A 16,071-nucleotide genomic window follows, 5' to 3' on the forward strand; every position below is an offset into this window, starting at 1 on the left:
TGCTAAGGAGAAAGCCAGGCAACACAGTGTCAGTTTTTCCCTCTGGCCTTGCAGCTCCATCCCCAGCGAGCCTGTGGAATGGCAGCAGCAGCACAGGCAGCTGTGGTGTCCTGGCTGACAGCACAGCTGGTGTGGAGCTCCAGGGGAGACCTGTCTGGAGCTGGGTGTGGACAGTGAGCGGGGATCAGTGTGGGGAGCAGGGTTTGGGTACAGGGGAGCTGAGGTTGAGAGGGTCGGGTGTGATGTGTCCCTTTTCAACCACATGCCCTTCCTCGAGGACAGAGCTCAGGGCTTGTGTTCTGCTCCCCTGTTAACAAACCCCCAATGCATCCTGCTTTTTCTGTTTTATTGGCAACCAATGCTTTGTTGTAAAAAACCCCCAACTTTAGTGTTATGCCATTTTTGTCTGATTCTTCCTGCAGTCCTTAGGTTGAAGCTGATTGTGTTTGGTTAAGTTTGTGTACTTTGAAATTCCTGCTTGAAAATATTATATTGTGATACTATTACTGAATTCATTTAAACCCATTCCCTACATTCTGTGCAGGATCTCCTCTCATGCTAAGGGAGTGATGACAGCCTCCAGTCTGCAGTTTTTATCCTGGTTTGAGAGTAATCCTGAAAAAGAAGTGCAGGCTCTACCTGTGCTAGTTGTGCCATCTGTGCAGGGGAATGGCCAATAGTGAACAGAGGGGGAGGGAGGGAAGGCTGAATGCTGCTGTATCAGCTCAGTCTTTTTTTAGAAGTATTTCTGCTGCTCCTGTTTTTCTGTGCAAAATAAATCACCAGAACTATGAGTCGTAAGACTCAGAGAATCACAGAATAACCTGAGTTGGAAGGGACCCTCAAGGATCATCCATCCAACTCCTGCTCTGCACAGGACACCCCAACAATCCCACCCTGGCCCTCAGAGCGGTGTCCAAACCCTCCTGGAGCTCTGGCAGCCTTGGGGCTGTGCCCACTGCCCTGGGGAGCCTGGGCAGTGCCCAACCAGCCTCTGGGGGAAGAACCTTTGCCTGAGATCCAACCTGAGCCTGCCCTGACACAGCTCCAGCCGTTCCCTCAGGTCCTAAAGAACTTGCAATTCTAGTGTTGTGTGTGTCTTCATATGGTGGTTGAGTCCCAATGGGCTCTAGAATTAATCTCAAATAAGTTCCATGTCCAAACACTATTTTTGGAGGCCCACAGCTGTCTCGGGAGTTCCCTGCTCCCGCTGGGATTGTGCAGGGTGGATCCCAGCTCTGGGGTGAGCTGCTGTGGGAAGCAGGAGGGCCTTGCTTGGTGTGGAGGGAATGAAAAGTGGAAAGATTAAAATGGAGTGCAACCAGCTGAGGAGAGGGGAGGGTTCAGTGGGGTTTTTTTAAAACAAATAAATTGTCAAGCACAGCTGATCTGCTCAAGCTGCTGGATCAGGACCTGGTGCTGTCACCTGGGCACCCCCTGTGCTCCAGGGCCTCAGAAGGGCTACCCTGGTCTAAGATGAGCCCAGATCAGCAGCCAGAGTTAAGGGGTGGGATGCATAAGGCATTTCCAGGCCAGGAGTGCCTGGCTTTGCTTTGCCTGGGTGTTTACTACACTTAATTCATTCAACGAGTTTCATTGAGGTAACTGAGTGTAAAATTGTATCTTCAATTAAACCAAAAGATTTTTGGTTTTATGAGAACATCATTGCAGTAACTCACTGAATTTCTTCATTCACCCAATGTGAGGCTGTGGCTGAAAGGCAAATATGTGCCAGTGGCTGGAACAGAGTACTCTGGGGCATGGAGGGCTGCTGTCAGTCTGTAAACAGCAATATTCAGCCAGTGTGGCAATGAAACTGTATTTTTTCTGTTCATTTTCCCTATATTTAACAGTGTGGTAGTCATCTGCATGGGAGGTGGCAAGAAAGCAGCATTCCTTGTATTTATTTGGAGCTCATAGATGATGAAGGCTCCTCTGTGCACACAAGGCAGCTCTGAAGCAATGTGTGCTGACCTTACTGCCTGAATTTTCAGAGGTGTGGTGTGTGTTGCAGTAGCTGAAGTGGCTCTTAATGTAGCTTTTGTTTTGAAAATAGGCTGATTAAAAACTTGCCATGACTTGGGGAAGTGGTAGCTGACTTTAATTGTGCTGCCACCAGTGCTCTTGAAATGCCTTACAAACAGCAGTCTCCTGGGAGCCCTTGGGATGAATACAAGCGAATGTCATCCTGGAAGGATCCTCTCCCAGCTGCTCAGTGTAAATGGCAAAAGTCATGATTTGCTCAGATCACAGGAGCTTTTAATTCCTCATTTAATAACAGGTTTCCCTGGGTGGCATATTGCTGTCACCCTTCCTGCTGGACGTGTGGAAGGGGCAGGCAGGAGGAAATGTGCTGCACGCGGTGGAAGGGGACTTGTGTGGGGTGTGAGGTGCTGAGCTCAGTAAATCCCCGTTTGGAGGATCCCTGCTCCCATCCTGCCCATGCTGTGGACTCCCTGGCCACTTCAGGGAGTTGTTTGCTGGCCTGTACTGATTGCTGGGGTTGGGCTGATCCCTGCTCTGAGCTGCTGGGTGGGCTGTGTGTGCTGGACCAGGGGGACCATGTAGTCACTACAGAGCAGGTTCCTGTTGATTTAGAATCATGGAATCACAGAATGGCTTAGGTTGGAGGGGACCTTACAGATCATCTTGTTCCAGCCCCCAGGTTGGGCTGCTTGTAGCCCACGGTGACTGTTCATAAGCCCCAGACTGAGTGATGTGTTTAATGAATGGTTTTCAAGGGACAGTTGTCTGGAAGACCCTGCAGATTCCCATCTGTGCTGGGTGTTTTCCATTAGGCTGTAGGTTGTTACCCTGGCTCTGTGCAGCCCCTTCTCGGCAGCACAGAGGCAGGAAGATGCCGAAGGCAGCGCTGAGCTTTGTTCTGCCTGTCACTTGCAGTTGTAAATCTTCTGTGCTCACAAACATCAGAGGTTCCTGATGAAAACATGTTGCCTGTGAGCACCTCCTCTGTGAGAAGTGCAGAACTGCCGGCATCAGGAGTCCAGCCAGCTCCTTTTCTGAGAAATCTGCTCATCAATTCCTGTTTGATTCCTTTTGGTTTTACTTCTCAGGTCACTTCACCTGGGAGAAATACCTGAAAGAGACATGTGCCATCCCAGCTCCTGCCCATTGCTTCAAGCAGGTAAGGGTGAAAACAAGAAAGGTCAAGGGTGATGGTCCACTGGGGACCCCCGAATTCTGTGCCTGGGGTAGGCCCCTGGTTTGGCGAGGAAAATACTTAAGGATGTTGGAGACTTAACAGAAATCTAAGTGTGCTGAAGCAAAGATTAAAGAGATACATTTAGAGTAGAACAGGAGATTTTACTCTTGATGTGCACAATGGGAACATGAGTGTGCCCTTACTCTGCCAAGCAGAGACCCTTGGAGAAAGTGTCCTGAGTAGGCTGGGATCCAGCTTTTGGTGGATCCTGCCCAGTAAGGAGATTTTCTGCAGAATTCACCCATCTTTGTGAATGGAATAGCAGCCCCCTGGGCAGCAGGCATTGAGCACAGAGGTGGTTTTGCTGAGTACAGAGTTGGCAGGATAAATTGCTGTGGGACACGGGTCTGGGTGGAGGGGAGTAGCACAGGGAGGGGTTTATTTGGATCTGGGGTTGGCTGGATGAGTCTTCCAAGAACAGGGCTAACCTTCCAAGAACAGGTGCAGCCCTACCTGTGCTGAGCACTGGTACGGATGCACCTCAGATTCTGGGTTCTGTTTTGGGCCCCTCACTGCAAGGAAGGCATTGAGGGGCTGATCCATGTCCAGGGAGGGGAATGGAGCTGGTAAGGGTCTGGAGCAGCAGGAACAGCTGAGGGAGCTGGGAGGCTCAGCCTGGAGAAAAGGAGGCTCAGGGGGGACCTTCTCACTCTCTATAACAGGAGGGTGGGGCTATGTGGGGGTCAGGCTCTGCTTCCAGGGAACAAGGGACAGGACAAGAGGAAATGGCCTCAAGTTGTGCCCGTGGATGTTTAGGTTGGATATCAGGAAAATTTCTTCACTGAAAGGGTGGTCAGGCCGTGGAACAGGCTGCCCAGGGCAGTGGTGGAGTCACCGTCCCTGGAGCAGTTCAGAAAACATGTAGATGCCTGGGGACATGGGTTAGTGGTGCACTTGGCAGTGCTGTGGGAATGGTTGCACTCGATAATCTTAGAGGTCTTTTCCAACCTCAGTGATGCTGTAATTCCAAGAGAACAGGCTCAGTGTCGTTGCTGAGCTGGTGCAGTATGGAAGGACAGTGCTGTGTGTCACAGAGCTGCCAGGGCTCACTGACCTGTCTGTGGTGCTGTCCCTGTGCTGTGCCCGGGGGACGCCTCAGTCCTGGCTGGGCCCCGTTCTTATGCCCTTGGTGCTTAAGCTTTGTGCCTGAGCTGGTGCTTGTGTTGGCAGTCCTGGCTCTGACCTGCTCCCCGTTCCTCTCCTTGCAGTCATACACTCCACCTGCCAACGAGTTCAAGATCAGTATGAAGCTGGAGGCCCAGGACCCCCGGAACACCACGTCCACGTGCATCGCCACCGTGGTGGGGCTGACGGGCGCGCGCCTGCGCCTGCGCCTCGACGGCAGCGACAACAAGAACGACTTCTGGCGCCTGGTGGACTCTGCTGAGATCCAGCCCATTGGGAACTGTGAGAAGAATGGAGGGATGCTGCAGCCTCCCCTGGGTGAGCTGGGGTTACACTGACTATGGGCAAAACTGGGGGGTTTTCATAGATCTGTGCTTGGGACAGAGGCCCGTGGCCTGCCCCTGCCTACATTTGGAGATAAGATATAGAAACAGATGTTTCCCAGACCAGGCCTGTATTTCCGTGTGGACACTGTGATGTGGATGGGGGGATGCTTTAGAGTGTAGATGAAAGAGGTCTCTGCACCAAGGTGAGCTGCTTGCCCTTGTTGCAGCTCAAGCTCGGGATTGTTGCCCTGGGTAGCTCTGGCTACCCCATCCCTGGAAGTGTTCAAGGCCAGGTTGGACAGGGCTTGGAGCAACCTGGGATAGTGGAAGTTGTCCCTGTCCATGGCAGGGGGGTGGAACTTAATGATCTTTTAACGTCCCTTCCAACCCAAACTGTCCTATGACTCAATAGCAGATTACCTGCACAGGAAACATAACATGTGAAAAATCCCAGTGATTTAAGTCCTGTCTCATGTGAAGGGACACTTGCAGTAGTTCCTGCTTATTTATTTGATTTTTCTTGGCTACAGCTTTATGAATAGACTGGTCAGTCCAACAGTTCTTCCAGTCTAGTCTTCAGTTAAACACACAACTCTTTCCTTTTTTTTTGACACTAGCCAAATGATGAACTGATTTGCTGATTCTTTCCTGATAATCAGCAAGATTAACCTGCTTTTGCATTCTGCTGCCCATTAGTTTTAGTGTCTTCATAAATCTCTCTCAATTAGCACATCCCCAAATAATATTTTTGAGGCCAGGTTGGACGGGGCTTGGAGCAACCTGGTCTAATGGAAGGTCTCCCTGCCCATGGCAGGGGGTGGAATGAGATGAGCTTTAAAGTCCCTTCCAACCCAAACCATTCTGTGATTTTATTAACACTAAAGCTGCCACTTTCTCTGTTACTTTCATGCCTGCTGTTGTGCATCTCTTAGAAATTTCAGTCCCTGGTGCAGGTTCCAGCTCTGGTGCCCTGCCCAACAGCTGTGGGTGCCTCTCCTGGCTGGCAGCTGTGGGTTCCTCCTGTACCTTGCCTGGAATTTGCCAGCAGATGGCATCAAGTTTAAGGAGCTGCAGATAAAACTCACTCCTGGCTGTGCTGGAGGTGAGGGATGAGCTCTGGGGCAGGTCTGAGAGCTCTGATCTGTGTCGCCTGCTTAACCTCACACCAGAGAAGAGGGCAGCTTTAGATTAGATACTGGGGAGAAATTCTTCCCTGCAAGGGTGGGCAGGCCCTGGCCCAGGTTGCCCAGAGAAGCTGTGGCTGCCCCTGGATCCCTGGAAGTGCCCAAGGTCAGGTTGGACAGGGCTTGGAGCAACCTGGGCTAGTGGGAGGTGTCCCTGCCCATGGCAGGGGGTGGAATGGGATGATCTTGCACCAAGCATAAAGACAGGTAACAGAGCTGGTGCTGCAGTTGTCCTTCTGCCTGCAGAGTGCAAGGGCTGAGAAAATCCAGCAAGGATTTCCTGTGTTCCCTGTAGTGTTTTCCATGTGCACACATCTGCTGCTGCTCCCTCTTTACATGGATAATTCCAGTGACAGGACCCAAGGGAACGGCTGGAGCTGTGTCAGGGCAGGCTCGGGTTGGATCTCAAGGAAAGGTTCTTCCCCCAGAGGCTGGTTGGGCACTGCCCAGGCTCCCCAGGGCAGTGGGCACAGCCCCAAGGCTGCCAGAGCTCCAGGAGGGTTTGGACAATGCTCTTAGGGCCAGGGTGGGATTGTTGGGGTGTCTGTGCAGGGCCAGGAGCTGAACTGTATGATCCTTGAGGGTCCCTTCCAACTCAGGAGATTCTGTGATTCTGTGATTCACACAAAAGGTTATCTTTGCCCCTCTGGGAGCTGAGCTCTCCCATCTCCTGAGCTCGTGGCTGTCCGGGTTAGTGTCCTAGCTGATAAGACTGTTGAGGGCTGCAGAGGGGCTGTGCTGAGCCTTGCAACCCTGGCAGAGCTTTGCCATGTTGCTCGTCATGGGCTGTTCTCAGTCCAGGTCCAGTCCCAGGGTTACCCTCAAAACCCCACAAACACAGACCAAACACAGCTGAGCAGCAGAAACTGCTGTGCAGGAAGATCACAGTTAGCAAAGAAGATGCTTTATGATATCCAGGGCCTCCTGTCAGTTGTGGAGTTGTACTCAGTGCTGCAGACTCAGAGCTTGTGAAATGTGGGTTTTTTTCTTCCCATAAGCACCTTCTTGTTATTTCTCTATTTTTTTCACAGAAGGTGTTGAGCCAAAACCTGCCATCCTTCCCTGTAGGGGTTAAATCTGTTTCCCAGCCAAGTCACAGCCTCTATTTCTTCAGGTTAGCTTGCCTGCAACTCACATTGAAGGTAGAGGAGGCCACCCAGAAGGTGTGATTCCCTATTGAAGAAGAAATTCCATAGGCTGAGTGTGCACTTGCTGATTCATGTCTCCCCGTAGCAGGATCCCTGGAGCTGCCAGCACTGGCACAAAATGCTCTGCCTGGATGTTCCATGGGCAGGCTTTTGTTATGACAAGTGAACCTTGCAGTCAGACAGCTGTTTCCAGATGTTTCTTTTCAACAACACACTACTTTGCATTCAGAGTATCTGGAAAAGGTCAAACCTGACTGCAGCATGAGGAGGAGGGTGGTGTGGAATCACAGTTGTGTGAGTTCCCATCAGAGCAGGCATGTGCTGCCAGAGCCAGTGGCCCCCACAGCCTAAAAGTCTCCCTCTCTGCTTCCTTCTCCTCAGGCTTCCGGCTGAATGCCTCCTCCTGGCCCATGTTCCTTCTGAAGACTCTGAATGGAGCAGAGATGGCTCCTGTCCGGATTTTTCACAAGGTATTTTACCGTTTGTGCAGATCCTTCTGGCATGGCCCCCTCGCTGCAGAGCACCCAACTTAGAGCTGCTGATCCCAGGGGAGGTGACATTGCTCAGCTCTGCCTTGGTGCTGCTGCTCTAGGACGGACCTGTGCCCTCTCCAGCTGTGTCCTGGCAGTGTCAGGATGCAGCCAGAACTGTGCTAAACAAGTAACCTGGGCTTCAGTGTTCAGGCTTGAGACATGAGTCTGCTTTTCACCAGGGCTGCAGATGCTGCTCCAAGTGGGGAATGCAAGGTGGAGAAGTCAGCACCTCTGAAACTTTTTAATGTGCCAGAGCTTGCAAGTAGAGCAGATATTGCTGTGAGGCAACAGTATGAGTTCATAGGTTGTGTTCTCACACTCTTAGTGCAGTCAGAGAGAGAAACCGGCTACAGACATGTGGGATGGGATGGGATGGGATGGGATGGGATGGGATGGGATGGGATGGGATGGGATGGGATGGGATGGGATGGGATGGTTGGTGAGGCTTTAGTGGATCTCAAGAGTAAGCCCCAGATAAGGGTAGATGGTGGATCTCTCACATGTCTTGCAAAGCTGAAGGTGGGGGAAGAAAGACGGAAGAGACACTGTCATATCTCAGGGTTTCCAGCTCTGAGATAATAAGGTGAGGGTATCCTCTGGAGGCTCTTCTTTGGAGCTCTGTTTTCTGCCTGTGGTGCATGACAGAGCTGTTGTAGGGCACAGTGTTCACGTGGCACATCCTGGGTCCGGTCCAGCAGCCAGCTGAGGGTAGAGCAATCCACAGTGGACTTTGTTGCCTCTTGGTTAAGGGCATGGGGCTGTGTAGCTCAGCCAGTGTGTTGTGGAGTGAACCCCACACCTGCTGGGGTTCAAATCCAGCCCACTAACTCCCTTCAGTGAAGGTTAGTTTGCTGATGAGGGCACAGCCCTGGTCTGGGGAAGCACTGGCATGTCCCCTTTGAACACATATTCTACTTCTTCTTGTAGGAACCACCATCTCCATCCCAAAACTTCTTCAAGACAGGTATGAAGCTGGAGGCAGTGGACAGGAAGAACCCTCACTTCATCTGCCCGGCCACCATTGGGGAGGTGAGAGGTTCTGAGGTCCTCATAACATTTGATGGCTGGAGAGGTGCCTTCGATTACTGGTGCCGATATGATTCCCGGGACATCTTTCCCGTAGGCTGGTGCTCGCTGACTGGAGATAATCTGCAGCCCCCTGGTACAAAAGGTAAGGCCCACGTTGTTGCTTTGCTGTCTTCCTCCTCCACTCAGCTCTCTAAATGCAGCACAACAGGCAGAGACTGGCAGCAAGGACACCTGGGTGCCCGGTCTGGCTTTCTTGTGCTGCTTCATGCATGGTAAAGGTACATGTGATCACACCCACGGCACTGGAGCAGCCTGGCTCAAGGTGCCGAGGAACAGCTCTCCATAGAGATGGGCAGGATGATGGCTCTGGGGAGGGACTGTGCTGTACAACACTGCTGAGGTCTGCTCTGCTCCAGGAATTTCCTTGGAGTCCTTCTTGCGTCTTTGAATCACATATTCCTGTGGAGTTTTTCTCAGGGGGACTGGGATAATGAGCACTGTGGAGTTGCAGGAATGTGCCTGTTTGTACTTGGGACAGTTTCCCTGCTCTACCTTGTGCTGTGAACGTGGGAAGAGCAGGTGTGGAGCAGATGTACCTGCCTTGCTCACAGGACTGTGACTGTGGGGCAGGAGTGGGACTGGGGCCTTGCTGCCTTGCCAAGGCCTGAGCAGTGACTGTTTGGACTCTCGGGCGTGTCTCTGGCTTGCTCACACTGCAGTTGTGTTTGGGCCCAGGGGAGCTGTCACTGTACTGAGCACATCCCTCTGGTGTTTGCTGGCTGGCAAGCCCTGCGTGTGCCTGTCACTGAAATGAGGGGCAGGAGAGCTGAAGGATTGCTTAGGAAAGGCATTTCTCTGACGAGACTGTCCCTCTGGAAAACCCAGGGTGGGCTGGTGCTGCCCTGTCAGGCTGGTGCTGTTGTGTGTCCCCTGGTGTGTCCCAGGGCTGTGCTCTGTGCTGCCAGGCTGGTGGCAGTGGATGGCCTGGGGTCATCTCCCATGGCCTGTGTGCAGGCCAAGCCGAGGCTCCCCTTGGGTGGGATGATTCCTGTTTATCTTGTGTTTCTGCGTTTTGCCTTGATGTTCCCAGCCTCTCCCTCTCTTCCTGCTGCTTGTCTGTGTCCTGCCTGCTGCTGCCTTGAGGGCTCTGCAGAGCACTGGGGCCCTCCCAGCCGGTGCCTCACCCCTCCGGCAGCGCCCTGGAGTCAGGGGCCCTCACCTGACTTCTCCAGGGTGCTTCTCAGGTACTGCTCGAGTGGCTGAAGACATTTGTGCTGGTGGGAGCTTTCCTGGCAGCAAACTGGGGGTGGAAGGTTTCAGGAGCAGAAGGTTTCAGAACCTTCCCGGGAGAAGTGGGAACGTCCGTCTGTCCTGTGGCCACTGGCACAGGGAGCTCTGTTCCTGCCCAGCCTCCCCTTGCCAGGGGCTGAAGCTGTGAGTGAGCAGAGCCTAGTTAATTATCCAGAACCAGTGTCCCATGGTGGGGTAACGTGGAGCCATCCTGGGAAGTATGTGCTTCCCCCTTGGCACGTGGCAGGGACAGGTTCTCCCTTTCACATCAGCTCCATCGGCAGCGACTCTGCACTTACATGGACAGTGACCCCCAAAAGTCATGACTCTCCACTCTCAGGAAGAGGCAGCCCTCATGCTCAGGCAGATTTCTGCTCTCTTTCCCATTTTTTTGAACTCCTGAGACGAGCAGGCATTGGCAGGCGTTGCATGAGCCATGCAAAAATGCTATGGAGCTGAGATCAGCCTTGTCTTTGTGGTATTTTACTTCCCCCTCTGTGGCTGTCGCCTCCCTTTCCTGCCCAAGACTTTCTGACTTCCACTTTGTGGGATTAAACCAAAAGAAAGGAGTACTGGGAACTTTCTTTTCTTTATGAAATTCCTCCCTTGTTTCCTCACTCCTCAGCCCTGCTGTGGAGGAGGGTTGAGCACGGTCCTCCCAGGCCTCAGAGTGCTGCTCCAATAAACTTTCTTCCTGTGCCAGCCTGGAGCCTGGGGGACCATGCAGTGGAGTCAGGCAGTTTCCCTTTCCTGGTGGGAATTCCTCTGAAATGAGGGAGACCTGGAGAGACATGCAGGGGGTCAGTCATGGTTATACCAGTCTCTGCTCACATGCTGAACTGACTGTGTGAGGTCTCGTGGAAGTTGAGGAATCCTGTGAGGAGTTAACTCCGAGGAGACTGATGGCTTCCTGGGGCTGAGCAAAAAGAGGCCTCGTGGAATGAGCTCATGTTCAAGGGAAGCAGAACTTCAAAGAGGGCAGGCTTGTTTACTTAATGCTGGTAACTTCATTCAGCTCTGATCTGTCTCTGCTGCTGGTTGCCAGTGGAGGTGGAGGAGTGCAGGGCTTCTCCCAGGCACAGCCTCTCTCCGGCTCCAGGGCCTCCCACTCCCACCGGTGTTTGCTTAGCTGGGGTGGCTGGGCAGGGTGCTGGTGGAGCTGGGGCTGGCCAGCCATGCTGAGGGGAGCTTTCCTGAGGGCACTTGAGTGTGTGTGAGGGGAGGAAAGGGAGGTCAGGTGGCGAGGAGGAGCAGCCTGGATGCCAAGTTGGTAATTCCACTGCTGCCTGCTGGCTGTGCAGCAGCCTGCTAGGAGAGCCTGTCCTGTCTGGATGCAGCACACCTTGGAGCTGAGGGTCCAACCCAGCACATGACCCAGGGGAAATGCAGCTCTGGGGGTGCCTCCTCACACGGGGGGTCCTGGTCATGTCTCCGCATCAGCCTCGGGCCAGGGTTAGAGGTCAGCTCTGCTGGGCTGCAGAACCAGGTGGAATGTGGGAGAGCTCATCCTGTGCATCCTCAGCTTCTCCACGCCAGCCAAGCAGCCGTTGGGGGGAGGCAGGTCCCAGTGGCCATCCCGAAAGGAGAGGCAGTTCTGTAGGAGTGCAGCAGACTTCCTCCGGCATCCCACTCACACCAGCAGGGCGTCCTGGGGTTGTCCACTGTCCAGGAATCCCCACTCCATTCCTCACATGTGGTGTACAGCATCTTACATGGCTTTTCATGCCCCTTACACACGTGCTTTCTTACCCTTAAACACATATCTGGGCTTTTAGGAATCCGAGGTGAGGTGGACTCCGTGTTGAGCTGCAGCTGAGGGCTGGGAGCTCTGCTCAGAGGGCAGGCTGGGCAGTGACAGTGACAGTGACAGTGACAGTGGCAGTGGCAGTGACAGTGACAGCTGCTGCTCTTGCCTTGCTCAGGAGCTGCTCAGCACCTGGGAGGTCACTTCAGAGTTTCAGAAATTACTTTTTTTTTTACTGTTTCTGAAGAGCTGTTTGCGTGGTCATTCTTGCTGAGTCAGGCACTCATCCTAGGGAAATACTGGCTGAGAAATATTTATCACAGCACAAAGACATAAAGCAGCTGAATTAAGGTTCATGGGGCATTGAACCCCTTCAAACTTCCTGCAGAGGGTTTGGGCTTTCTGTTGCAGAGTTTTAGAATTAGGGCAAAGCAGAGAATGATGTTTCCCCATCTTTAGATATTGCACCACACAAAAGCAAGGCCAGAATACACTGTGTGCACATTACTAACAACGTGGCTTTTTGTCAACAGAAGGCCCTGAAGGTGTGTTGGGTGGGGAAGGAGTTACCCACCCCTGCCAGGTCTGTGTGCTTTCATACTGTGACCCAGCTGCCATCACAGCAGGTACATTCAGGAGGTGGCTGATGCTCCTCCAGCTCAGAGCTTCAAGGTTTAAATGTTGTGATGCACATAAAGAGTGCACGAGTCTGTGCACTGTACCAGTGTTTGGTGGAAGAGTGATTTGGGAGGAAAGCAGAGAGTGAAGGAGTTTATGTCAGGTGTGGTGGGTTGTCCGGGGGGCGGCTGAGCCCCCTCAGGGAGGTGGGGGAGAGAATCAGAAGGGTAAAGGGGTGAAAACTGGTGGGCTGAGGTACAGACAGTTTACCAGGGGAAACAAAAGCTGTAGGTGCAGGGCCAGGCAGGCTCTCAGTCACTGCTCCCCACTGTAGGCAGGGGCTCAGCACCCCTGGGGACAACAAACCCCACCACTCCATCCCCCTTCCTCCTCCTTCCCCCAGCTTCACATGCTGAGCGTGGGGCCCTCTGCTCTGGGATATCCCTTGGGCAGTGGGGTCCCAGCTGTGCCCCCTCCCACCTCCCTGTGCCCCCCCAGCCTGGCACTGCCCATGAGGCCAGAGCAGAGCTTGGCTCTGAGCAGGCCTGGCCCAGCAAAGCTGAGCCGTGGTGAGTTGTGAGCCCTGACACAGCAGTCCCCGAGCTGTTAGTGCAGAGAAGTAACCCAGCTCAGCCAGACCCAGTGCTTTTGGAAAACTTTTGCATGCATTTTACTTTTTCTAACCTTCCTGGTCCTTGAGGAGCCTGTGGGCTCCTAAACAGGACAGAAACAATCCTGCTCTCAGGTCACTGCCGTAAGTGGAGCATGGACTGGGGAAGCTGCTCTGGAAAGTCCCTCTCCATTATAAGCACTACAGAAAATCAATATTTAGGATCGACCTAAAGAATAAGGATTGTTGTTTAGTTACTTTAAATCATGGCTGGGGAGAAAGAGAAAGAGAGAGAGAGAGACTCACACAGAAATGGAGGTGCTGCTGCTGAGCTTCAGGGAAACAAAGAAGGAAATAACTGTGATAAAAATCAGTGAGAAGAAAGAAGAAAGAGATAAGAGGCTGGTTAATGATTGTAGTTTCTGGGGCCACCTGCCCTCAACTGGGAGGTGGGATGATGAAAATCCCCCTCAGCCAAGGCATGGTCTTATAGAGAAATGTTTCTGCCTCTGTAATTCATGGGAAATTGGGGGTTCACAACCCATCACAGAGTAGAGGAAAGTTCAGTTCTTTGTAGTCAGGGAAGCACACGTTGGAAGAGGATCCATGAGAAGTTTTTTTCCTTTGTGAAGTGGTTTGTGGGATGGAGAGTTGCGAGCACCTGGGGGAAGAGAAACCAAAGCAGGATCTTCTCAGGTACCTCTGTGAGGCAGCTTCCAGCTCTGAGCTCTTCCCCTGGGGAGATGGGGCACTGGAGGGTCTGTCTCTGCCAGGTAAAGGCACAGGGCTGGGAAAAGGGCCTGGGCAGGCAGGATGGGGGCTTTCTGTGACCTGTGATTGTGGGCACAGGCAACTGAGAATTTCTGCAAGATCTAGGTCTTTGCACAAGAAAGCAGGTAGGGCTCTTATTTAAACACCAGCTTTAAATTTTGAAGAAACACATGCATTTTTCTGGGGTTTCTGCCACAGTATCAGGACCTTTAGATGGGATTTGTTTCAAAAAGTGTGAGACCTTTGCAGGACACTCTTACAGCCAAGTACCAGTGGCTGTGTGCACGATCCCAGCAGTGCTGCTGCTGGGAGATGCTGTGGCAGGGATAGTCTTCCCTGGACTCTTGAGAAGCAGCTCATTTTCTAGGTCCTGAGAAATCCAGATTCAGTCCATACCTATGAAAGGACTATCCCCACACCCCCCCACCTCTTCCACTGTAACAGTGTCCCTTATGTCTGCTCCCACGTTGGAGGGCAGGGAAATACTGTCACTGGAAACACAAGGATGCAGGGACACCCCTGCCCTCAGTGTTTGTCACTCCGAAGGTCCTTGTGCCATTCCTCTTTGGGCTGTGCCCCCAGCTGATGCCGAGTTCCTCTGAGTTCCCCAGTGGGTTTGCTACTCCCTATTCCACCCCTGTGGATGCTCTGTGACAGAGAGAGGGGTGATTCCGTGCTGGCTGTGGGAGGGGGGCAGCAGTGAAAGCGTTAAGGCTGAGAGGGCAGAGCTGGAAGCAGCTCCAGCACTGGAATTTGGAGGAGTGGAGTTGCTGCCTTGGCACCAGCCCAGCTGGCAGAGATGCCCCGAGCCCAGCAGGGCAGAGCAGAGCTAATACAGAGCAGGTCCTCTGCTGCTGTGCCAGGGCTGGTGGCAGCTGTGGGGAGGGCACTGGGGACACTGGTTAGCAGCAGGCACTGCCTGCGTGGGTCTGCTGTGGGCTGTCAGCACCCTGCTCCCTGTCCCTGGGCTCGGCTGCTCCGGAGCATTCCCTCTGCCTGCAGAGCAAGCAAAAGTTAATGGGTTTAGATAGTTACCATGGGGATAGGCTGAAGTGGAGCTCCCATTCTCCCTGGACTCACCAGCTGTGCATTACTCAGCCTGCTGCCGAGGGGCTGGGGTGTGCCAGGAGCAGGAACTCCAGGGGTTATGAGATGCTGACCCTGGATAGGAGACCCGTGAAGTTCATCTCTCACTGTGTGATTTGTTGGTTGACTGCTTGGTGCCCTCAAAGGAAGAGGATGATCAGTTGCTAGATTTCCTGCCCAGGGGTGAAGGTAATGTGTGTTTTATGACTTTATTTTGGATGTTGCTTGGTTTCTCTTCTTTGGGGTGAGAACATAGTAGTGGGTGGAGGAGCCTTGTCAGGAGTAGCTGGCAGAGCAGCACTCAGGTGAGCTCACGTGCTTTCCTGCTTGGAGGAGATGGGAAAATAGTCATTACTGTCACTTCAGGACTGAGCTGGGATTTGGAGCTCACACATCAAGCTGGGTGACGTTCTTTGCATTGGGTGGCTGGTTTTGGGAGCACACAGGTAGAGCTGCTGCCCTGACGGCGGGAGGAGGGTGCACACAGGAGTTCATGGTGGTTCACCTTTGAGTCTGAGGCACGAGCAGCCGTGGTACCTGGGTGGGGCTGCCTGTGAGAGGGCTGTTGGAAGAAATGTCTTGAGCTGTTTGGAGAAGAGGCTCTTAGCAGTGATCCTGGCTTGGTTCAGATGTGTGCCCTGGAATATGCACTGGGTTTGGAGGTCTGGGGGCTTGGATAAGAGAGCCCAGCACTGCAGGAGGATGTGTTGTTCCTGCCACACTCTTGGGATGTTGACAGTGCCTGTGGCTCAGCAAACAGCAAATCTGTGGCTCAGTGGGAACCATGAATGTGGTGTGTCAGATACCTGAGGTTACTGTGGGATGTCTTGGGGCTGGCAAGAGCCTCCTGAGAAGAGGAACTGACCTGAAAAAGGCAGAGTTTCCTCCTTCTCTCTGCCTGTCCTTAGTAGCAGTGTCTGGGCTTCCCTCCTAGCTTGACTTTTCCTCATGTGTTTTATTCTAAAGTATTTTGTATCCCAAAGAGGCTGGGTTGTGTTCAGGATGTTTCCTTCCCTTTTCCACCCTGCTTCCTGGCCCAAAACAAAGTTTAAAAATCTCAACTGAGCCTTACTGAGGCTTGGCAGGAGGTTTAGCAGGACCCTGCAGTTGGAACCTCCCTGTCTTTGGGTGAATAGCACTGGGGTCACCACTCCATTTCTGCAGGATCTCTGACCAGAAACAGCACTCCTCCTACTGGGACATGGTGCAGAGCTGTGCCTTGTGCAGGTCAAAGTCTGAGTGCTTTCAGGATGGAATTGCAGCATTCCAGGGCTTTTATTTCTGGGGGTCTAAGATTGTCAGACTCGGGATGTCCTGAGCTGCCGGTTACAGGCAGAGCTGGTGTCTCTGCACAGCCATCCTCTGCTGCCAGGGTTGGAAGCAG

General features: G+C 52.9%; 1 protein-coding gene across 3 annotated transcripts in view; it reads left to right on the forward strand.

Moving 5' to 3' along the window:
• Positions 1-16,071, forward strand: part of SCMH1 (Scm polycomb group protein homolog 1) — a 68,550-nt gene that overhangs the window by 23,773 nt on the left and 28,706 nt on the right. For all 3 annotated transcript variants that reach the window (XM_027694012.1, XM_027694013.1, XM_027694014.1), the window contains 4 exons: positions 3,075-3,145; positions 4,432-4,666; positions 7,388-7,476; positions 8,467-8,710. In XM_027694012.1, the coding sequence (XP_027549813.1) occupies positions 3,075-3,145; positions 4,432-4,666; positions 7,388-7,476; positions 8,467-8,710 (639 nt within the window). The remainder of the gene's footprint in view (positions 1-3,074; positions 3,146-4,431; positions 4,667-7,387; positions 7,477-8,466; positions 8,711-16,071) is intronic.

This window comes from Neopelma chrysocephalum, unplaced genomic scaffold (assembly GCF_003984885.1).
Source record: "Neopelma chrysocephalum unplaced genomic scaffold, ASM398488v2 Primary Assembly neopelma1_95b, whole genome shotgun sequence".
Lineage (NCBI taxonomy): Eukaryota > Metazoa > Chordata > Aves > Passeriformes > Pipridae > Neopelma > Neopelma chrysocephalum.